Below are 25,200 nucleotides of genomic sequence, written 5' to 3' on the forward strand. Positions count from 1 at the left end.
CATACCCTTGCACCTGCTATACCTAGACAAGGCAAGGTATGCAAAAGTAGTAGTCTTTTATTACAATAATAGGAACAGCCAGGAAAAAAAGGTAGAAAGTTCTTGCATGCTCACAAGCTTGTGTCAATTATTTGCCTATATCATCCTACTAACGTAGCTGCTCCAGTAAGAGACATGAGCTATTCAAATAACAACTTGTGTTAAGTAAGATATGCTTGAGACATTACCTAATAAGTGGGTGTGCCAAGTCAACAGAGAATTAAGTATTTTACAGGGCAGTACAGAGGATCTGACCAAGACACTGAATGAAAAGTTATTTAGGCCCAGTCAAAAGAAAATTGTGGCAACGTGGACTTTGGTGAAACAACTGTTCGGTCTCTCATAGCATTTGGAAGCCTCAATTTCACTTCATTTCTCAAAAGAAAACCATCAACAACTCACATTGCTCCAATCATTTCTTCAGGTATTTGACTTATAACTTTTTTAGGTCTAGAGCATTATAAAACATCTAGCTTATCTAAATACTTATCTAACCTGTTTATCTAAGCTAAGTACTTACACATTTGTTAACACAGCTCATTGAAACTATCTTTTTAAATGAAGACCAGAACAAGAGGTTTAAAACACTGTCCTTCCCAGCATCAGCCATCCAACAGCTATCCTTGATGGACGCTTTTTATTCTGCTTCATAGTAATGGAGCTCTTAAGGTATATGATTTCCTTCCCTGTTACATTTTTTCCTAAGCCTTGGCCTTTCCAGTATTGTGGTCTTACACACTCAAACTACCTTTTTTCTTGTATAGATTGTCCTACACTCTCATTTCTGCATTGCCTTTTATACTTTCGGTCATTCAGTTCTTGCAGCTCTCTCAGCCATGAGTTTGTTTCCAGATATCACATCTTTCCTTAGTACTGAGACAGTCTGCATTTTTAACCTTCAACCTGAGGGTGTTTTTTTTTAACAAGGAAAAAAAATTTTAAAAACATTTCTGTAGTTATTACTGTGTTCATATATGTTGTTTGGAGCAGTGTCATCACACAGCTTTACTACATGGGTTGAACCTGGATAGCTTTAATATGGCATGCTGAATTATCTTGTTACACAAAACCAAAATAAGTGTTAAGCATGTTAATTTAAAAAAATCCTTAATAAAGCTACCAAATTTACAGAAGCTGAAATTATATCAAGTTAGTTTTTATACACATATCCAGAGTCCACCAAGAGGTTACCAGTCTTAATCGAAACAGGCTAGCTATAAAATATCACAAGAACATAATGCGTTCCCTACAGCATCTAAAAAAACTCCCTTGGGTATTTAGTCACTCAGAGGCAAAAAAAAATATGCATCTTAAATCCTAAGATACAGATATATAGCACCTGTGCAGTGCTATAGCATGCAAAAAGCACTGGTCATTTGTTACAGGGAGAAAAACTTTCCTTTTTAACCACTGCTAAAATACGGAATGGATTTAGGACAATTTACTTTCACGATTACATGATTTATGTGAAGTTTAGCAAGTTTATCATGACACATGAAGACAAATGTTTTATGAACACATAGCTGTAACAGAAACGCCTTCAGAGCATGCAGACAAACATGAAAAAGTATTAGGTTTACACAAAATATGAAGACAAAAACATAGTACTATTTTTCTAAAAAATTATTTCGTTCCAAAATGACAGTAATATGGAATCCAATAACATCAGTAGACTTTAGATATTCTCTGAGTGTAGGGATCTCGTAAGCAATGATGGCCTCCATATAAAGACTGTAGTCTACTGCTATTACTATTAATAGTTACTGCCTTTTAGATAGATTAATGCAATTTCTAAGTCCTGCAAGGTCTTTTGAATGAAAGAAATATTGCAGATGCACAGGCCATTAAACATCATTTAAGTTGCAAATACAAGTGAAAGCACCATGCAGTAGACCAGGAAAAAAAGAAACCTCTACAGGTGATGCTTCAACAATGCTACACAGTAGTTCTGGGTGTCTCAGAGCAAGACATAGCTTCACATATCAATTTTCAGGCTAGGCAAGAAAACAGACTATGTAGAGAAAAGCTGATTTTGTTCTAAGTACAAAGTCACTCCTACTGAGAAAAAAAATGAATTTAAAGAAAAAATATACTAAAGCATGTAAAATATTAAAGCTACTTGAAGAGGAAATAATAGAAAAATCCAGAAAACAAGTTGCACATACATTAAAAAATGTAACAGCTGAATATCAAAACTCCAAAGTTAAAATCAGTGAGATCTATTTAGGTTTTTCAAAAAAAGTGAGAGAGCTAATGTGCATCTAATCTGTTAAGAGTTGCCTCATCAAAGCATAAGCTGTCAAGAGCAACCACCAGCAACCTACAGAGCTGGAAAAATAAACTTTTACCTTGTTGTAACATATAAACATTGTCCAAAACATTTACAGAGAGTGTTCCATATTTTACATTATTTTGCTTGCCCTGCCTGAACAGAAAGAAACAATAACTGAAGAACTTGTTAAGTACACAAATCAAACAATTAGTTTGACACAGCTTTGCTGAAAGATGCAATGACTCAATCCTTTCAAATAAGAGGCACATAATTTGTAATAAATTCGGTACATTGGGCCTTACTGCTACAGCTCAAGGACTACTACTTCCTCTCTAGCAGTTACCTGCGCTGTTGCAGCGTTAAGACTCCATACACAGACTGACCTTTGCAAAGACCCCTCAAATGCCTTGATTAACTGAAGGAAAATTACTGGAGAGATTAAACCAAATAAGGACACCATTTCAGAAAACAGACGCATGAAACAAAAATGTCAAAGATGAAAAAAAACTTCAGTAGGAGCTTCCGTAATGTGATTCATACGTAAGAACTGAATTGTAGGTAGGGAATGCCTCAAGGATGCTTCACACCTGCAGACGTATGACCACACATGTTAAAAAAAACCCTGCACCTCTGTGTTTGCTTTTGCTGATGCTGCAGACACCTGGAATGCACGTTCAGAACAGAGCCAGGAGCGGTCACAGCACACGCGTCTGTTGATGTATACGTCTCGCTCTTCTCACGCTGCCTTACTTTGTCCAGACATAGCGTAGAAAGACCTTCGCTGCTGTTCGCTTGTACGTACGTTACTAAAGAGACCCCAACAGAGGACGTTCAAACAGGATACTTTCCTCCCTCCAGAACTGGCATGCCAATTTATTTCTACAGACTACTGCTCACCTCCCCTCGCACAGCTGGCCACAGCCCCTGCAAACACCTCAGGCAGCCTCTATTCCTGATTCTTTAACGCTAAAAATGACAAACATTGCAGACCTACAGACGACAGCACCAAAAAGAAACGGCACCTCACTGCTGCTTGCAGGGAGGCTGCTCCCTTCCACCCGCACGCCGCTGACACCGAAACGCTATCGGTACACCGGGCGCTTGTTTTCAGTTTCTTATTTCCGGGCAGGGGAAAAAAAAACCCGCCGGCGACCGGGCCCGGCCCGCACCCCCCGGCCCCAACCCCGCCCCGCCGCCCGCCCAGACCCACCCAGTTTTTCCCAAAAAACTTCCCGCCACCGTCGTAAGCACGCCGCGGCCCCCGACAGCCCCCGACCCCAACCGGGAGGAGACAGCAAGGGCGGTTCCACCCGGAGAACTACGGCCTCAGCGGGCGCTCGCACACCCCGACCGCTTCGGCCAGGGTTTTCTCTCCCTTCTTTTTTTGAGGCTCCTCCTGGCCCTGCCACCACAGCCGGCCGCTCCACGCCCCCCGCGGACACCCTCTCCCCGGCCCGCCCCCACGACTATTTTTAAGCCGCCGGGCTGCAGGTGGAGCAGCGGCGGAGCTGCCGGGCAGGCGGCCCAGCGCAGCGGCGGCCACGGCACCGCCCGGCTTGGGGGACGCCGCGCCCGGCCTCCTCCCTTGCGCGGGCGGCAGGGCGGCCTCGCGCCCGGCCGGGCGGGAAGCGCCGCGGGAGTGCTGGGGGCGGCGGCGGGCAGGCGGCTCACCAGCGCCGCCGGGGCGGGCGGCGGGTCCCCCCGCGGCGCGGCAGCCCCGTACCTCCCCAGATGCCCAGCTTCAGCTGGGAGCTGTCCAGGTTCACCACGTAGTCGCCAAGGAAACGGTTCAGGACGTCCACGACCAGCGACTCAAACACCATCCTGCCGTGCCCCGGCGGCGCCGCCGCCCCGGCCCCGGCCCCGGCCCCCGCCCGCCCTCCACCACACACACTGCAGCGCCCCGCCCCGCCGCCCGAGGGGGCGGGCCCCTGCCCCGCCCACCTCTCGCCAGCCCTCGGCAGGAGGTGCGCCGGGCGCACGCGCCTCGGGCCGGTTTCTCGCGCGCAGGCGCGGTAGCCGGATGCCGGCGGCGGACGCGGGGTGGGGCTCGCCTGAGGTGGTGGGTGGCTGAGCTGACGACCGGCGTCCTTTGCTGGGATTTCCGAGGGGACTATGAGGGTTTCGCACTGGCTAGCCACTTTGGTGCCTTTTTAAGATACCGAGTAGCTTGTCCGAGGAGTATAAATGTGGTAGCCATTACAGTTTGTTCATTAGTCTTTTTTTCCCCAGGCTGGGCAAGTGTAGGGGCAATGCCATCTCTCAGCTGTTTGAATGTGGCTGAACTATTATTAGCAGAGTGACTAAACCAAGTTGAATTTAAGATACTTCTCCAAAGAGCTTGACTCTCCTGCTGTTTGCTGGCTTGGGGATCTGCTGAATCAAACTGAGAATCTAGGTCGCGCTTGCCCTGAGTGAATAAGTGCCCGAGGCCTCCCGCACACGAGGTTCTTATTCCGCCAAACAGCCACACTGCAGATCTTTGATGGTGGCAGGAGGAATATAATTACCCTCCAGCTTATTCCTGGAACTGCGACAATTAGGTTTGAATTCTAGTTAAAATGTTTTATTGATAAGCAGACCCCTCAGGTTTTATAGCATGTGGTATTAGGTTTGCATGGCAAGTTTGCGGGGATGGAGTGCAGCCTCTGTGAGAAGCGACCGGGGCGGCCCCATGCCAGACACCACTAGATCCAGCCGTCTCTGAGCGACCCACTGCAGGGCATGGCTGAGCCACTCAGCAGTGCTCATGGCACCTCTGTGATAGCGTTTTTCAAAAAGGGTAAAAAACGCTGCATGACAGCTGTGAGATAAGTGAAGAAAACGTGAGAGAAGCAGCCCTGCAGGCACCGAGGTCAGTGAAGAAGGAGGTGGAGGAGATGCTGCAGGCACAGGAGCAGAGATTCCCCTGAAGCCCCTGGTGAAGACCATGGTGAGGCAGGCTGTCCCTGTGCAGCCCATGCAGGTTAACAGTGGAGCAGATATCCACCTGCAGCCCATGGAGAACTCCATGCTGGAGCAGGTAGACATGTCCTGAGGGAAGCAGCAGTCCAGGGAGGACCCCATGCCAGAGCAGGTTTTCTGGCAGGATCTGTGGCCCATGGGGGACCCATGCTGGAGCAGTCTATATTCCTGTCTGTCAGTGTCACTGAACTTTCTATCTAATATACTAAATTAAACCACTTTAATTAGAATATCGTACTGTGGGGATAGGCATGGGAAGGCTGGCAGATGTGATACACTGTTTCGTTCCTTCTCACAGTAATAAAACAATGCAACCTACCACTTCTCCTGACCTGCCTTTCACTGTGGCATGGCCTAACCACTGTGCCATACCAGCAATGCCTCACGTGCCCCCGCCAACATGCAGGATTTAATAATTTACAGAAGCATAGCTTGGTTAAAGGAAGTGCACTTTTATCGGGGACATCACTGTTGTTGTTCTTTGTTTATTAATGCGGAGAAAGGGGGAGGCAGGGTGAGACTGGAGAAGCATACAGACAACAAAAAAAACATGTCGTCTTATGACACTTGGGTTACTCTGAAGTTTGTTGTTTGAAGAAATTACAATCTCTGCATCTCCAGTTCTTGGGTTTAGCACCTCTTTCTCTTGAGAGACAGCTTGTAACATAAAAATAAATGTTATGTTAGAAAGAGATAATTTAGACCAATAAAAACCAAAATGCAGTCAGCAATTTGTGCGCATCAAATGTCACTGTGTCCATGCACTAATACACATGCATGAGAACATTTATGCAGCAGGCTTTCTATCAATTTCTTACACAAAGCCAAACATATTTCTTAGAGTCTCCAGAGGAAAGTGTGAACACAGGGCTTTTCTTATTTTGTGATAAAATCACATAGTATCCTATTTAGTTGCAGAAAAGATAGTTGTTATATCCATTTACATCTTCTCCTATCCACTTTCTCTTCCAAAGTCAGGCTTTGGCAGTGTGCATCCTTAGGATTCTCTTCTACCAGTTAGTTTTCCAAATTAGCTTTCTTTTGTAAGTTTGCTGCTCCTTAGGGTATAGGTAAAGCTTCTTTATCTTATTCAGAGATTCTGCAGAAGGTATTCTTAAGTCAGGGGAACAGAAGTGTCCTAGGTTAAGTAGTCTTCATATCTGAAAGACGCCATTTTCGTTTCTGCAATAAAAAGATTTTTGGTATGATGGATCTTTCTGCTGCACAAAACATGAGTGTACCTTGCACAGCAGTCAGCTAGGCTTGAAGCTCTCCATCTGAGAAAAACTGCTTACTGTTGATGAACTGATAGGCCTAGTGTAGGTGACCATGGATAAACATGATTTCTACTAGCACCTCTTATATGATTAGAAATCTATAATATTTGCAGACTTGCCAAGGCAAGGGGGTTCAGTCCTGCTTTTTTCCCTCATCCCTCTTCACATCCCACAGCTCACTAGCACCAGCAGGTGCAATGTGATTTCAAGCCCAGTTCAAGCAGTAGCTGAGAAGTAAGGAACAGGGTACATCAAAAAGTGGAGTATTTGCAGAGCAATTTTTCCACTTGAACTGGTGTTCTGTGTGTTCCTGCAGTCCTCATAGAAATCCATTAATAATCTCTGTGCTTTTCTCAGTTTTATAATCAAAGGTGCTGATAGCTTGATGACACTTCACACCCATAACAAAATTGTTTAACATCTGGCTGAGTATTAGCAACCAGGTTTCTGGGCTTCCTGCTCATACCATTTCTTCAAGCTGTGCCTGGAGGCCGCAGTCTTCTCTGTGCCAAAGGGAGATCCCGGGTCAGAACACTGCTGACATCTGCATGAACGCTGCTCAGATTTCTACTGAATTGACTCAACATCTCACAGGTCTGCCAGGATGGCAGGTCGTCTTCAGGGTACAGTGCTGCACTCTGCTACAGGACAACCACTGGCACCACTCTCCATCACATATTAGAGTTCAGGCAAGTAAATTAGCTCATAGAAAAAAATGTAAAAGATGTTTCTGGGGTTTTTATTCTTCTCAGAAACTTCTAATTTCCAGGTTCTAATGAACTCACATAGCTTCAGGCATACTGCCATGATGCCATGTATTTTCATGTTCATAAATATGAAAGTTCTTATCCTTTTTTCTTCTATGTTGCAGATAGTGCTTTCAGAATGGTTTTGGCTCAAAGAAGCATGAAGGGTGGTGAATAAAAGAGCATGGACTCTGAACCTCATTTAGTATGTCCTTGTCATGGGTCAGCCCCAGTCAGCAACTGAACACCACACAGCCGCTCGCTTAATCCCCCCACCCCTGTGGGATGGGGGAGAGAATCGGAAGAGCAAAAGCAAAAAAAACCAAAACAAAACAAAAAAAAAAGAAAACTCGTGGGTTGAGATAAGAATGGTTTGATAATTAGACTAAAATTATTATGATAATAATATTGATTATTATAATAATAACAATAATGATAATATAATAAAAAGGAAAAGGGAAAAAGGAAAAAAACAGAAACACAAACGATACAACCACTCACCACCCTCCAACCAATGCTGCCCATCCCCAAGCCACGATTCCTGCCTCCCTCCCCTGGCCAGCTCCTCCCAATTAACATACTGGGCATGACGTTACATGATATGGAATATGCCTTTGGCCAGTTTGGATCCGCTCTCTTACCTGTGCCCCCTCCCCTCCCAGCTTCTTGTGCACCTGGCATAGCGTGGGAAGCTGGAAAAGTCCTTGACTACTACAAGCACTGCCCAGCAACAGCCAAAACATCTGTGTGTTATCTCAACATTGTTTTCATACTAAGTCCAAAGCACAGCACCATGCCAGCTGCGGTGAAGAAAATTAACTCTATCCCAGCTAAAACCATGACACCTCAGAACCAGAATTCTATCAGTCTTACAGGGATGTCAAAATTCATGAACTATTTTAGAATGCGCTCATAACTGCAGTAAAATCACAAGGTGCCTTATTTCTAAATCTTTCAGAGCCACATGGTTTTGAATCTCCTCCAGAATCAGCTGAATCATAGTGCAACAACATTTGCTCTACTTACACAACCTTTTGCTCACGACAAGGTGAATTATGTGTAAGTCCTAAACTACTTCCATTATACATGCAGCAATGTAGTAACCATTGAAAAGTGTAGTAATCTTACTGAGGAAGCCCATAGTACTGAGCCTAAGCTGCTTTATTTCTTTGAAATTCAGACGCAAAACCACTCCTGAATTTTCCACCTGATCCCTCTATGCAATAAAAACTCCAAGGCCTGCTTATCAATAAAACATTTAGCTTAATTTTAAAGCCAGTTCATGCAGTTCTGGAGAGCAATTATATTCTTCCTGCCATCATCAAAGAAATGCAGTCAGCAGTTTAGTAAAACAGTGGCTTTAAAAGTCCAGTAGGCTTCTGAACACATTCTCCTAAAAGACTCAGAGTCTTTTTCAGCAGATCCCTAGCAGCATAAACTGTGGCTTTTCCCTTACTAAATTGGAACTGCTCTCTCTTGCTGATGTCTGCTGGCAGGAATTGTCAGTTGCTCACATCAATACCATCCAGCATGTATTTTTTGCTGCCTAAGTACTACAAAAGTCTGAACCTATATGTGAATGGTTAACAGAAACAGACAACCAAGTAGAAGGTTCCCACCTTAATTGAAGAGATGCCATATGGCAAAAGCAAGGAAATCAATAACTTCATTTGTGATACCAAGGATGTTAATAAAGCCCAAGTACATTACATGCACACTTTGTCTCTCTTTTACTGTTAGTGCATACAAATAAAAGAGTACGTGTGCAGAGGATTTTAGGTGGACAGTCATCCCAGCTGGAAGGGTAAGAACAATATTTAGTTGTTTGCACTGGCAGATCTCCTATACTTGTCTTAGAAAGCATGTAACCTCATGCTTTCTGCCTTACCTACAGCCGTTTCCGGTAAGATCAGAAATGAATCTCACAGAGGTTAACATAACGTGGATGTATTTTTTATGCTGCATACAACACGAAAACATGTTTCTAAATCAGCTTTATTACTACAGTATTTGAACTAATAATACATGGTCATAACTATTTCCATTTCAAATGTTATTTTTAAATATAACGTCTGAAGCCTTTAAGTTCCTCGCTTACTGTTATTCTCTCTAACTGACACTATACCGCATTACAGCTAACTTGCAATCCTTCTCTTGTAATTTCGCTGTCACAAAAAATCTGTAGTACATGCATCAGTTAAAACACTGAGACTCAGTTAATTCCATTAGGGGCACAAGCATTTTTGCCTAAGACTGTGTAGATCCTTTATTAAGAACTCTAATTTTAAATTACAAAACTTGAGATCTCTTTTCATCATCCCATGAGAAAAGAAACCCTCACTGAAACCAATAATTTTGTTGTTTTTAATAATTGCACTACACTGCTTTTGGAATTGCTCTGGGACTATGGACATGACTACACTACAGTTAATATTTTTTTGCTTTAAATAACTTGTCATAAACGTCCTCCACTACAATGACATGCATCCTAAGGCTTGCATTATCTGAATTGTATTCAGTAGCTAGCCTCAGCAGGTCTCTTGCCAAGCTGCACTGTATTGTCTGTTCGCAGTTCTTTATTACACTGGATGAAATTGAGAGGCAACACAGGAGCAGAAAGCAGTGAACGGCATGAACCTAGATTTTATGAGATACTCAGGATTGCTGTCTGAAGACAAGCGGTTTACTCTAGGGGGTGCAGATTTGCATTGCAAAGTCTTGGTGGATGTCATTTTGGAATGACTACTCAGAAAAGTGTCGGGACTGAGAAATTGAACTAGTGAGGATCCTGAAGCTGACTTCATATTAATCAGAGAACAGTGTGACCTTTTTCTGTCATAATGGGCAGTACTTGTAAACATATATTGTAGCTGTTAACGTGTTTTGTTTGAACTTAGTGGTGCTGTATGCAAATGGTTGTTTAAACCAGGTTTCATACAGATTTGCTTTGGAGTTTCTACTTTCTGTGTATTTACAGTAATTGTATAATCTATGTGGAATAAAGATTCCTTTTGTGTATGCAGGTGTCCCAGGAATTCAAAAGTACCATGTTTTGACAACTGCTGTGCACTTTATCTGCACACTTCAATATGAGCTTTGCCATTTAGGCTGACATTTTCCATATTTCTGGATTTATTTTCATAGTTTGATAATTGAATGATGTCGTTATCACTATTATTAGTATCGATTATGCTTTTTCTTTCAGAATCAAGAGGTGAGGCTTTTAAAAATGATCTTTTTATTTTTTTAATGAACACAGGATATTTCTGGAGATGTGTGCTATATTGGCCAGGTTCCTACGGCATTCATTGGTCTTGATAGTTTTGGAGGAATAAATATCTGGGAATCTTTTCTAGACTCAAGACATTTCTTGGCAATTTGGACTTCCTTTCTTGTGAACTACCACCTTTGTTAGTTGAAATTCTTTGATTTTCACCAGGTGGTCCTATTGGAGTGTTTTCATTATTTATTTTAATCAATATAAATATTTGAAGGATTGTCTGGGTTGATAGGAACCTGTTTTGAAATGATCTAGGGAAAACAAGATAAATAGTTATGAAAAATCAGGAGAAACAATGACTTTTATAAACCTCTATTTTTTTAATTCTGTTGGGGTATTTAAAGCAGACTGTGTGAATAAAGAAAACCAGCACATAATGTGTAGTCAGCAGAAAATATGCTAAATGGAAATGTAGTCTACCATAGCAGTAGACAAAAGAGGTTTTTTCAATGTATTTGGCTTGAATTTAATATTTTCATTCAAATGTAGTACCTCCCCTTCTATCTGGCAAAAAAGAATTCTAGTACAAGCAGTATTCATGACTTCTATCGTTTATCTATGCTTCTCAGAGCAGACATTTAGCTAGTTTTCATACGTGATGGAAGGAGAGATGTTTTTGTTTGAAGGAATTGTGTAGAATTGGTTGTAAATTAAGAATACACAGAAAGCCGCTGGACTGAAAGCAAGCATAGAGGAAAAGATCTGAAAGGAGACTGAGACAACATGGAGATGTCCTATAGCCATATACCTGTTAAAAAAAAAAAAAGGCTCCATGCTGAGGTACAATTCCAAACATATGGATTACAATTTCAGGCACACAAAAACCTTTGACGCCTTTTTAATAATAGCAATAATTCTTTCCAACAAACAGGTTTTAAGGATTTACAATTCAAAAATATATATCGTCAAAGACCATTAATTCATCCAAAAAGTTCCCAGATAAAGGATCCCTTCTTTGTTTTGAACTGTTTGGGAGATAAATTCTCCACCTTTAGTTCTTGCTCTGCTACTTTTCTAGGTCTTTGATTATGGGGCCAATCAAAACATTTTTGCCCCTTTTAAGTATACAATTTCACTGAATCCAAATGTTCTGTAGAAGTGCATAGCTAATGATAAGTTTTATCTGATAAAGTGTTGTTAGATAAACTAAAATTCTAAATTCACAGAGGAAAGAGAAAAGAGTAAATGGACTACTCAGCTTGAATATGCATGGTATGATATTTGCTCCACTATTAAAGCATATGAAACATTGACACCTTTCATCCTTTGAGTTGTTAGACCCATTTCAACCTATTCCTACTGAATTTTCTGCTGTAAGTCATAGGATTTTGGAGTTCTGTCCTGACCCTTATTTTTCCAAGAGTTCCAAATGAAAAAAAGAAACATGACAAAAAAGGCAGCAACTTTAGCAACTCACCTTAAAAGTGGCACTTCCTGCACATATCACAGAATCACAGAATGGTAGGTGTTGGAAGGTACCTCTGGAGATCACCTTGTCCAACCCCCCTGCTTGAGCAGGGACACCCACAGCAGGGGGCACAGGAATATGTCCAGATGGGTTTTGAACGTCTCCAGGGAAGGAGACTCCACAACCTCCCTGGGCAGCCTGTTCCACTGCTCTGGCACCCTCACAGGAAAGAAGTTTTTTCTCATACTGAGGTGGAACTTCCTGTGTTCCAACTTGTGCCCATTGCCCCTTGTCCTGTCATGTCCTGTCACTGGGCATCCCTGAAAAGAGTCTGGCCCCATCATCCTGACACCCACCCTTTGGATATTTATAAGCCTTGATGAGATCCCCTCTCAGTCTTCTCTTCTCCAGGCTGACTAAACCCAAGTCTCTCAGCCTTTCCTCATAAGGGAGATTCTCACTGATCATCTTGGTAGCTCTCCGATGGACTTGCTCAAGCAGTTCCCTGTCCTTCTTAAACTGGGGCCAGAACTGAACATAGCACTCCAAAGGTGGTCTCACTAGGGCAGAGTAGAGGGGGAGGATAATCTCTCTCAATCTGCTGGCCACGCTCCTTGTAATGCACCCCAGGATATTATTGGCCACCTTGGTCACAAGGGCACATTGCTGGCTCATGGTCAGCTTGTTGTCCACCAGCACTCCCAGGCCCTTCTCGACAGAGCCACTTTCCAGTAGTTCAGCCCCCAGCCTGTACCGGTGCATGGGGTTGTTCCTCACCAGGTGCAGGACCTTGCACTTGCTCTTGTTGGGTTTCATGAGGTTCCACTCAGCCCAGCTCTCCAGCCTGTCCAGGTCTCGCTGGATGGCAGCACAGCCTTCTGGTGTATCAGCCACTCCTCCCAGCTTAGTGTCATCAGCAAACTTGCTGAGGGTGCGCTCTGTCCCTTCGTCCAGGTCATTGATGAATGTGTTGAACAGGACTGGACCCAGCACAGACCACCACTAGTGACAGGCCTCCATCCAGACTCTGCTCCATTGATCACGACCCTCTGAGCTCTGCCTTGCTAGCCAGTTTAACAGTTCATACACTCTGGTTTGGGTTCCCAAACAGCCAAGTTTTGCAGTGGCATTTGTTTTTACTGTCTGTTTTTAGAAGTGCAGCTTTACTGTCATTTAATGTGATCCTCCCATTAGCAAAGTAAACAGAAGTGCTACCACTTATTCCAGTAGAAATGGCATCAGTGCCCCAGTAGAGCAATTCTGAATGCTGGAAATACAAGTAATCTGTATTTGACATGGCAAATTTACTCAAGAGAAACCAATGTTAATAAATCAGTCATAGGATAAAGATGCTATCGACAGAACTGCTCAGGGTACACAACTTGCTCTTTTGTATAACCCAGGCCTCTTTTTGACACAAATGGCAGCTACATATAACCTCCTTAGTTTTAGGAAATCAATTCACAGAGCTCCTAGGCTTGTCTTTTTCTTTACTTTTAAGCTCTGTGGGTGAAGCACAGCTCCATTTGTTCAGCTGCAGTGTACATTCCTACTGTGCAGCAGAGACAAATACCCGCAGTATGCTACATATCCTGCACAACGTGTGGCACTTTGCTTCTATTTATACGTGCTATGTAATTGTTGAACATATTACTTGTGTTTTAACTAAATGCTAAGCACTAGTCTTCAGCAGAGCCTGCACTCCCTGTGCTGCATTCACACTTCTGATGTGCTACTGAACCTCAGCCAGGTAATACAGTTGTGCTATTGCAGCTGTACTGGAGGTTAGTACTAGTACTAGTACTCAGATGGTAGTTGGTACTCTAGATTTGACCTGTAAGACTATTTATTCTGCTAAATGCATATCTCTAGAGTTTTCTTTGGCATGGGAAAAAGTAGGAAAGGAGACAAGAGAGAAAGCACATATATGGTGCCAGATCTGAAGGTCAGTGTGTGGCTAAATATTTTTTCATCTCCTTCAGCTGGCGAAAACAAAAATATGACTCCTTCTCATGAAGTGTGCATTGCTGGGACTGTTTTGCAGTATCTGTATTTTTAAAATTCTCCTGTGTCATGGGTCAGCTGATAGGAATGTATTAAAACAAACAGAAAAAAAGACCTTAAAAGGCAGGACTATAGAAGGAAAAAAAAAAGAATAGAGTGGCAAAGCTCAAATGCTATTGGGAAGCCTTAGCTATAACGGAACCCCTGGACACTGAACTTGGCACTTGGAGTTTTTCCTCACAAGACTGTAAGAATCAGAGTGAATAAGCAATTTAGCTAGTAATGCTAAGGACACTTAGAGTTACTGTTGGAGAGCTGTCTGTTAAATGACAGAGACAGCAGATTGATGGACTCACACATTTTCTGGTAGTTTATATTCAAAAAATAATTACAATTAACATGAATAATTTCAAGTTATTTTATGTCCCTTTTTAAATTAAGTGCACAGGGCAAACACAAATTCTCACAACACAAAGATAGTTGCATATCAGGTGGAACTGGCCTTGGGAAAGCACCCTTGGCAGCGCAGCAACCATCTAGTAGTGAGTGGTGAGTCCTATATGGAAGAGCAAGACGATGTAGTCTTTCCATATTGTTAATATCCTTAGGTACTATAGGTAAAAGGCCAAGAAGGGAAGACAGAGCTTGTTGCCAAAGACATTCTTGCAGGTTTTATCTCTCTCCACAGAGTAAGGAAGCCAATGTAGATGCTAAAAATCATTCATAGAAGTCCTAGGGATTAATGCCACATTTGTCTTCCCTTTTAAAAAGCCAATCTGCGGCAAGGCCCTGTAGATATGCCCTGGCAAAACAGTTCCTTAAGGGACCATTTGGATGCAGACTGCGACTACCCCTGCTGTGATGGGCTGTCAACTTGCCCATCTCTGCTCAGTCCAGAGGGACTGGAGCCATCATGGCTATGTCACGCTTCCTTGTCTTTCTGCAGTTACTCGCTCTGCAATTGTAAATGAAGACACTTGCATTCCGTGGCTCAAATGGCAAATCTGAACCTGGTATTTCCCTGTATGAGCTTTTTCATAGGAAAAGGGTGTATGGGCAGTTAGAGGAGTGATGGACCGCTGTAGTTAAAACCCACATGACACTAGAGCTCAATTGATTTTAAACCACCTAGCGCAGGTAGTCTAATTAAAGTCCATGGTTACTTTTAGCATTATACGAGATAATCACTAGTGAGAGCTTATGCAAAAGCAGCTGATAACTTGTGACTGGTAACTGTTTAGGAGGCCTGAAGTAATCACTGATGAGAAATAGAAGGGCCACATGGGAAATATAGTGAAGAAACATGGAAAATCAGATACCCACCCACCTCCAAAGCATAAATTTTGCATGTACTTATTTTTTGACCTTTGTCCCTTGCTACTTGATACTGTAGCTGAAACCACTTGCCCTCTGTGAAGCAATGCCTAAATCGATGTTAGCCAGATTAAGGGTGTCCTTTACTTTTTGTACAATGAATATTCTGTATCATTACAATACATCATTAAGTATTATGAGCATGTATTTTCCTCTTGATTTGTGCCATTAAGCATTTTAGGTACCAAAGAGAAAACTCAGAATAATGAATGTTTTTTTTTTTTAATGAAATGATGAATAAAGATGTGGTGACCCCGTTTGTTTAGATAATTTTAAAATTCTTTCTAATACTGTGTAGTCTTGACTGTAGCACATGAATTTTGTGACAAATATAAGTGTACTGTTTAATTTATTTGATTGGTAGTAACAGATGCATCTACACCCATCTACATCTTTGAATCAGCTCTTCAAACTTTTAATGTGTTAAACAGTGATTATATTTACTATTTTACATCTCTTACCCTCTTTTCTAACATTGTGACCATATTTCATCACATGGTTAACTAAGGACCTAAGTATTCTCTTATAAGAGAATTTATCAAGAGCTTTCAGACTGTCTGAATGGTGGAAGAGATCCCTTTATTCTCTGTTTTAAGTTTTCAAAGATATCTGTTTAAGCTGTTCAAAGAACAGGCTAATGATTCATAACAGATATTTCTAGGCTGCTTCTTAGTTTCTCCCTGATACTATGATGTAGAATTCTATCTAGCAATTTCTTCATTTATTTTTCCATGTACTGGATTGAGATTATTTATCCACAGAACCCAAGGAATTTTTTCAGTGAGGAACAAATGCGTGTTATGAGGACCAGAACTCAAATAATGGTCATCTGCTTGTGAAATTATCTCTCTTCTCAGCTTTACTTCCACTGGGCAATCCTATGTATTTTGAAGAATAAGTCTTTAAAAATGCCTAAAGTTTAGCTTGTCTTACATACCTGAAGTTGCTCAGCTCAGCTTTGTAAGCCATGATCTGCTTGCCTTGGTGCCTGTTGAACTCGTCCTTCTCAAGACATGGCCACAAGTTGTCCATATATTATTTAGGGAAGCGTAGCAGTAAGGAAGGGATGCTTAGGAATTGAACTGAAGTACTAGGGCATTAAATGCACATTGGGGTTTTACCATTTGAGTACTTTGGCCAGAGGTAGGCTGCTTGCTCTTGGCAGCAAGCAGGGCAGGCTGCCTCCCATGCTTCAGAGCCTTCCCAGTGAAATGCATCTAAACCACTTCTACTTCAGGGAATTTCTTACATCACAGCAGAGAAATCATAGAGTTTTAAAGGCTTAGACAACCGAATAACAGTAATTCTGTGAATTTCAGAGACATTTAGTAGATTTATGCACATGTAGAGGAGGTTGCTTAACAGTATCTGAGCACCAAGCCAAATGAAATGTTGAAAATGACATTTTCAAACAGAACAGGGCAGGTCTGAAGTGGTCACCAAGGTAAAGAAAATTATATGTTCATAAATTACAGTATGGCATCATGTATGTATTTTGGATTACCAAAGCATTATCTTGGTCATATGTCTAGGCTAATTATCCTCTTTTCCTAGGAGTGAAGGTCCTAGTCCAATTCCAGAACTAGCTTGTTTGGAGCTAGCTTGTAGGCCCTGTGCCACTCTTTTGTACTCATGTGTCTTTTGGTGTTTTGAACCTCAGAATTTAGAACCTTGTCTCCCATTTCGTACCTCTGCTGAATTCTTGTTGATTTGTGCCTCAGAAAGTGCTTTAGAATTCTCCTGATATTCCATCCCACTTCTCATAGTACTGCATTAAGGCTGACTTTCAGTGTCCAGAAGCATTATGTGCTACCATGTCAGAAAGACTTAAGCCCAAAACCTATTTTAATCTTCTGGGGTTTTTGTTGAAGCATCTGGTTTTTATAGAGATGTAAAATTCCTATACAGCATAAAAATACAGCACCTAATGCATCAGTAAGAATATACATTGTATCATATAGGACATTACACAGTAACACATAACGTCTGTCACTGGTAACTTCCCAGCAATAAATATCTCTTATTTTTAGTATTTATAAAACATAAATGCATTGTCAATATTTTGCCCTAATTCCCTTTTTTTGTTGTTGTCAAAACTCAGTACTTCATGCATGCTTTCTGTAGACATGTACCTGTGAGATTTGAACATTGCAGTGAAATTGGGTAGTAGATTCTTTTACAGTGTGGTATTTCATTTTGTGTCTGTCCCAGAGGAGTATTTTGGCTTGAATAGAAGTATTTTTAAACTACATTTGTGGATTTTTATAAAACCAGAAGATGGCAGCAAGCATTGACTAGAATTTTTTACCACTAAAGCACTTCACACCTTCAGAGCAAATCGCTCTCCTTTGTAATGCAAGCATTTGCTTTGAATGTGATGCATAACAGAAAAGAGCTGATCTACATTTGCATCAGTACCATTATTCTTGAACAGGGAAGTAAGAGGGCTAATCCATTTCAAACAGATTTATCCATTTGAAAAGATTAATGCTGTAAGGGGCTGTCAGTGTGCATATGCCAAACAAATAATGCAATGATCTGTCTAATACATTCCCTGATAATACAAACCCACATATATAATGATGTTTTTTTCTGCGTACTGCCATCTCTGAAGCTTTCTGCACCACGTGTTTGGAAGATAGACAGTATTTCTGAATAGGCATATCAACAGTTGAAAGTATTAATGGAGAGAAAAGATACTTTATATATTGTTTCCAGGGTAATTCAGAATGAGGGTAGTCCTTCCATGGAGGTTAGTGGGAACACCTGAAGCGGAGGCCTAATTCTCTTCAGTGTATCAGACTGTTTCTAGTTCTGCAGGGTGGATGGGAACCCAGCTTGGAACTTGAGCAATGAACCAGCAAATAGAAGTGCAGGAAGTTTAGCACTTTGTTTCTGGATTTTGAATATTGTATATAATGTCAATTGGTGAAAAGGTAGGAGTAAATGCAGACTATACTCTCTACACATTTTTATTAGAATAGCATGCTTGTCCACAGCAACTGATTGGAATAATTTAAAATCCTTTCTGGAAATCACATACTGGACCACACACTAAAGCTAGCTTTGAGTAGATAGCTCAACAAGTCTTGCTGAAGTTAAAGAGAGTAAAAGTGCTCTGTACATAATATAAATTACAGTGGATCAGAGAGGAGCTAGGAGAAATATACTGAACCTCACACATCATTAAATAATAGTTTTGTGATATCAGTATCCTTCAAAGAGTTTAAATTTAAAGAATTGAAGTGTAGCTGTTTTGATGGTTTTGAAGGTTTAAGTATCATCAAAAGTGTCCTGGAAGCCACTCATGATGATTTTAAATGCATTCTTCATATTTTGCTTCATCTGGACCTTTATAAGCCTGAAGGATCTTATTTTATTTAAAGTCTCCTCAGACAAACTATCCCATAACTTTGATTATACTCATTGTCTTGATTTTGTTTTTCCAGTTTATCTGTTCAAGATTCTGGTGATCCATGAGTTTTATACAATGGTATATTGATGTTTAATCAGTGACAAAATGATGTTGTCTGGTATTCTTTTCCTATTAAATCATAACATTTGACTTGCTTATCTGTAGCTGCTGATAGCCCAACAGTCATACAGTGAGGGAAGGAAATGAAAGGAAAATACAACAGTTGAACTGATAAAAATTTTTTATTTGTGTGTGTTGCAATTGCATGCTCAGGAATCTGCTTCACTACCTTCTAAATAGAAGAGCTGGGAAGCTTTTTTTTTTATTCCCCTCTGTCTAACAGGAAGAGTACTGGAAAAAAAATTGACAAAACTTGTGAGCTCGGAGGTGAAGTAAGTGGCCATAATAAGTTTCCAGGAATCAAAAGAAAAAAATTCAGATTTGTTGGATTGTTTTGTGTAAGAAAGATTCTGTGTTGCACTGGTCAGGGGAATGTTCACAAGAATATTGTTCAGGGATCTGAATGCCATCCAGCTAGTAGAAGAACAGAATACAAAACCAATGCATTGAAAAATGCAAATGTCCAAGTGCCTTAAATGAAAGCATCGCCCATCAATACTGTAAGAACAGCAAAGAAAATGAATTTTTATACCTACCTGTCCACTGGTCATTGAATGCTACTGAAAACTAGGTATGATTTATTTCCAAAATTAAATTTAGTTCAGGAAGTCCCGCAGCCTCTTTAATCAATCCTGCAAGATTCGAATCAGCTTTCTGGTTTAGAGACAAGTTAGATAGAAATAAGAATTTAGACAAAAAGTAATTACATAATTTTTTTCTGCTAGATCAGTTGATTGGTTTAATCAACTGACTCTCTGGTTCATCAAGTGATTTGTGAATTCCATAAAAAATTTCACTAGTTTGTTAATATAAATAGGATATATCAGTGATGCTAAAATAAATCCATTACCCCAAATAAATACACAGGTCTACTGCATTCTTATGCAGGAAGAACATGTTGTTCTTCCACAACATTTTTTACACACTGTAACTTCCACTCCAAACAAGGCTACCTGGAGTCATAACTGGAAGAAAAGTGAAAAAGGGCAATTAAAACTTGTAGTCATCTGCTACTGCAGGTAGCCAGAAGTTGTGTCCTTTTTTTCAAAATTAATTACAACGATCTTCATTTTTGTAACAAAACAGTGAGCACTTTCTTCAAAACTAAATATCTGAAAGAGTGGGAAGGTGCATTTTCAAAAGTCTGTGGCTACCATCAAACATAAATTAGCATTTAGTACTTTGTTGGCTGACTCAACATCTTTGAAGACTGAAGCATGCTACTTACACTGTGATGGGTTCGCAAAATCCACTCATTTACTTGAGATATTTTGTAGTGCTGTTCAATCAACAGGAGAAACCAGAGATTGGTAATTGAGAATGAATGTCAAGTAGTGTCAAGACTCCTCAGTTCATAAAGCTGATAACTCCTTGTGTGATTGCATTTGTCTCCTTACAGCTGATATGGTCTCCCTCTTTACCAGCCTTTGTTGGAAAAACATGTATTATTCAACTGCTGGCACAGCTAACACTAGTGCTGTGGTACAAAAAAAATAAAAATTAGACCTTGATTTTGAAAGCATATTGCCTGTAACAGAAAAAAAAAATTACATAATAAATGCAAGTCAGTGAAACATGAGAACATCTGGGTTGGTTTATTGACTACATGGGTGACCAATTCTCATGTCTAGAAACGTTTCATAGTTTTTGTCTCTTACTTCTGTTTTTGGTTTACCTTATCCATCATTGCCATTAGTACTCTCTTACATAGTCTTTCCTAATACCATTCAGATCAATTTCTTAGTACACAGTAGAATGTAAAGCCTCTTGAGAGTGATTCACTGTTGTAATATCACAATTTCTTGCTGGATTGCTTAATTCGTAGGGGGATGATGATTTAAACCAATGCAACACAGCTCTGAATTGTTTTGTCATTCAAAGATGTCTACACAGTAAATCGGTTTTTACCACGGCCTGAGGAAACCATGCTTTTGAAATTATTTTTTAAAACGTTTTAAGATGTTGATGTTCCATTAAATGTATGTCAGTCACATCAAAATAAATTTATCGTCTCTAGCAGCACAATTAGAAAAGGCTATAAAAGATTTGTGTCTTCACTCAGCCTAAAGCGGTGCCAAAAACTTAGAGAGCCCCTTTGGACAATATTAAAACTCTTTTGTATTTTCTTGATACCAAATTTATGTCAGCAGGAGGTAGACTTTAAGAAACAGTGCTGTTATATCTACACTCACATTTTTAGCTTCCTCTTTTTTCCCAGAATGCAAGTACAAGAGGAAATCTCAGGTTTGCAGGCCAAATGTGTTTTGAAGCCTGGCCTTACTTTTGTCAGCTCTTTAATAACATACATTTTTCATTTTAAATACATTTCTGTTGCCCACATCTCAACAAAGTGCTGCTGTAAGCCAGCAGACAATTACACTTAGTGTACCGAAATTCACGTCCTCACAAAGAGACTTCCTTCCTCAGCTACAGGCTGCCCAAGATCTGCAATGTTTCTGCTTTTTCCTCCACTGTCTTTCTCTCTTCCTCAACTATCTTTCTTCATTTATCTTCTTGGGGCTGTTTCCTCTTTGTATGATATTAAATATTCAAAGGTTCAAAAGCATGAGTGAAGTTCTCTTCTGTAAGTCTGTTCACTTATCTGCAGCTTGGGTGTGGGTGTCTCCTTCCAGGGAGGTGGATACAATCCAGTGCTCAGCTTACTAATTGCAGTATCTTCAGTATTCAGTATCAAAAATATTGATCTTCAGATAGGCCTGAGAGAGTTAAAAACAATGTTATAATTCCTCTTGCTTTTCAAAACAAAATTCTTGTGACTATTTTATTTTGTTCATTTGCATGTATTTTTAGAAAGGAAACAGAAGTGGAAGGCTCAACCATTAATTTTGTAGGAGGATCAGGGTGTGGTCAAACTACTGAATGACACCATGAGAGAAGTAATGCTTCATAAGAAGGAAATTCTTAATGTAAAAAGGGGAGGGCCTGATTCTTTGCAAATTCCTATTTCACAACACTTTTATTTTTCAGACTTGTCAGTACTGTTATCCCAGCAGTTTTTATTAGAAGTTTGGTGGTTGGTTAATTGTAAGCGTACGATTAAATAATTGGCATTTGCTAGGTCCCTCAGCTACCTTTATTAGCTCTTCTGTGTAATCATTTTTTACCCCCATTCTGTGTTTGCATGTATTCTTGGCATATCTGCAACTACTTTCTTTACAGAAGGACTTTGTTTTATTCTATATTCAGCTGCAACCTCTAGTTAACCAGCTTTGCACAAACTGGTGCTGAAATACATTCTCTGGCATGGTCTTTAGGCTGCAGAATGTATTCTTCCCCAGCAGTGAAACCTTACAAATTATTATGCAATGATAAGCACGTAATAAATTTAACATAGATACATAAAGATATGTATTACCCCTTCAGCTTTTCAAAGTTGCAGCTTTTGTTGTACTGTATAATCTAGCCTGAGAGAGGAAAAAAAGAATATTTATTTTACAATGGTGTACAATCTTGCATGTGACATACATGTAAATATGGCTATTTGGCTTACAGAGTTTATGTAGTCTCTACAGCTTTTATGCACCTATCAAATCATATCACCAAGAGTCAAATTACAGCTTGTTCTGACAATAGATAGAACAGCCAGACATGACAGTATGGAGAGACATACTCGTATGACACAAATTTTGCCTGTCTTAAGATCTGTGACAAATACACAGAATCTTGAGTTTGTAAATTTTTTTTCCTGACATAACTTCACATGGAATTTGTGTATTTACTTTAGAAATATTTAAGTATGAATTTCCTCTGTCTGGATTCTAGCTGTTTCAAGTGCAAGAATGTATTTTCTTGCATCTCCAATAAAAAAAAAAAAACAACAAACTCTGGTAATCCTGGAATTTCATGTTGAGACATGCCTTCCAAACTAATTTATTTGGAATTCAGATTTACTTAAATCCATTTTCCTAGGACAAAAAGAAAGGTTTTTTTTCATAAATTCAAAACATGTACCTGTATCTTCTAGCCTGAAAATAATGACAATCCCCTATCTCCATCCAATGTCAAGAGTTCATTTAGCAGACATAACCATTACATAAATCAGTGCTGAAGTTGACAATATAAGCCCACAATTGGCAAGAAACTTCTTTGGAACTGCAGGAAGGAGAAAACTAGCATGTGATATGTTGACGTTGGCTGGAAGCCAGGTGCCTACCAAAGCCGCTCTGTCACTCACCTCCTCAGCTGGACGGGGAGAAAAATATGATGAAAGGCTCATGGGTTGAGCCTTCTTCCCAGGCTCAAATTCACTCCCAATTTCTCTACGTCCTCCCCACGTCAAGCAGCACAGGGGGACGGGGAATGGGGCTTGTGGTCAGTTCATTGCACGTTGTCTGCTGCTCCTTCCTCCTCACTCTTTTCCCCTGCTCCCGCATGGGGTCCCTCCCATAGGACACAGTCCGCCATGAACTTCTCCAATGTGTGTGTGGTGAATTGACCTTGGCTGGACACCAGGTGCCCACAAGATGCTCTATCACTCCCCTCCTCAGCAGGACAGGGAGGGGAGAAAATAAAATGGAAAAAAAATCATAAGTCAAGATAAAGACAAAATCAAAGGTTGTGCACAGAAGCAATGGGAAAAAAGATTTATTCTCTATTTCCCATCAGCAGGCAATATTCAGGTACTTCTCGGGAAGCAGGGCTTCAGTACACACAGGTGTTGCTCTGAAACACAATCTTTGTAACAACAAACGCTCCCCCTCCTCCTTTCTCTAACATTTTATTGCTGAGCAGATGTCATAAGGTATGGAATATCCCTTTGGTCAGTTTGGATCAACTGTCCTGGCTGTGTCCTCTCCCAATATCCTGCCCACCCCCAGCCTACTGTGTGAGGGGAAGAATGTTGCAGAGACAGCCTTGATGTTGTGGAGCACTGCTCAGCAGTAGCCAAAACACTGGTGTGTTACCAGCACCTTTCCAGTTACCAATAAAAAGCACAGTCCTGTGAGGGCTGCTATGGGGAAAATAACTCCACAGTGGGTCTTTCCCACAGGCTGCAGTTCTTCACAAACTGCTCCAGCATGGCTCCCTCCCATGGGGTGCATCCTTCAGGAACAGACTGCTCCAGTGTGGGTCCCCTGTGGGGCCACAGGTCCTGCCAGCAAACCTGCTCCAGTGTGGGCTCCCTTCTCTCCACGGGGCCACAGGCCCTGCCAGGACCCTGCACCAACGCGGGCTCTCCATGGGGAGATTCACCTGGCACATTCACCTGCTCCAGCATGAGGTCCTCCACAGGCTGCAGGTGGATATCTGCTCCACCATTAACGTCCATGGGCTGCAGGAGGACAGCCTGCCTCACCATGGTCTTCACCACAGGTTGCAGAGGAATCTCTGCTCTGGTGCCTGGAGCATCTCCTCCCCCTCCTTCTTCACTGACCTCGGTGTCTGCAGGGCTTATTCTCTCACATATTCTCACTCCTCTCTATCAGCTGCTGTTATGTAGTAGTTTTTTTCCACCTTTCTATATATGTCACCTAGAAGTGCTACCACCATCGCTGATTGGCTCAGCCTTGGCCAGTGGTGGGTCCATCTTGGAGCTGGCTGGCACTGGATCTGTCAGCCATGGGGGAAGCTTCTGGCATCTTCTCACAGAAGCCACCCTTGCAGCCCCCCTGCTATCAAAACCTTGCCATGCAAACATAATACACAGTATTACAGATACTTTTGACACCCTTACGTTGACACATATTCTGGTCATATTTCAGGAATACATGAGCTGATACATAATTCTGTGGATTTTTAAGTACTCTTAAATATTGATAAATTATAAATATATACAAATAAAACTTTACTTTTTCATAATTTTATTTCAACATGTTGATATTTTGTTCATCTTTGTACATAAAACAAATATTTATAAAATAAAATATCTATTTTATAATTTTAAGATAATAATTTCACAATTGCATATATATATATATGTACCTTAAGGGTGCATCGCATGCCTTTTGAATTAGCAACTCTTAGTCCTGTATGAAAATCAATGTAACAATACTTAAATGGAATCTTGCCATGTGTATTAGCTAATTTCAGGTTGAACATTCACAGTACCATATAAGTAAGGAACACTGAACTATAGCGTTAATGACATTAATTCACCATAACAATTTGAGCAACTTTCAACTTTTTATTACAAAGTGAGGGAGTAAGTCAAAACTGAACATGACTTCAGCTATTGAAAGTTGTTTGAAGCCTATTGAGCATGAACCAGGCTGCTGAATAATGCAGACAAGATAATGAACTGGAGATAAATGATCCTGAGCAGGCCCCTGCTGTGTGCCAG

At 40.9% G+C, this 25,200-nt stretch overlaps 1 protein-coding gene across 2 annotated transcripts in view; it reads right to left on the bottom strand.

Moving 5' to 3' along the window:
- The window catches only part of VPS13A (vacuolar protein sorting 13 homolog A), a 110,714-nt gene extending 106,539 nt beyond the window's left edge, over nt 1-4,175 (bottom strand). For both annotated transcript variants that reach the window (XM_075078464.1, XM_075078465.1), the window contains exon 1: nt 4,035-4,175. In XM_075078464.1, coding sequence (XP_074934565.1) covers nt 4,035-4,134 — 100 coding nt within the window. In that variant the 5' untranslated portion in view covers nt 4,135-4,175. The remainder of the gene's footprint in view (nt 1-4,034) is intronic.
- Nucleotides 4,176-25,200: the final 21,025 nt, after the last annotated feature.

Source organism: Phalacrocorax aristotelis, chromosome Z (genome assembly GCF_949628215.1).
Source record: "Phalacrocorax aristotelis chromosome Z, bGulAri2.1, whole genome shotgun sequence".
Taxonomy (NCBI): Eukaryota; Metazoa; Chordata; class Aves; order Suliformes; family Phalacrocoracidae; genus Phalacrocorax; species Phalacrocorax aristotelis.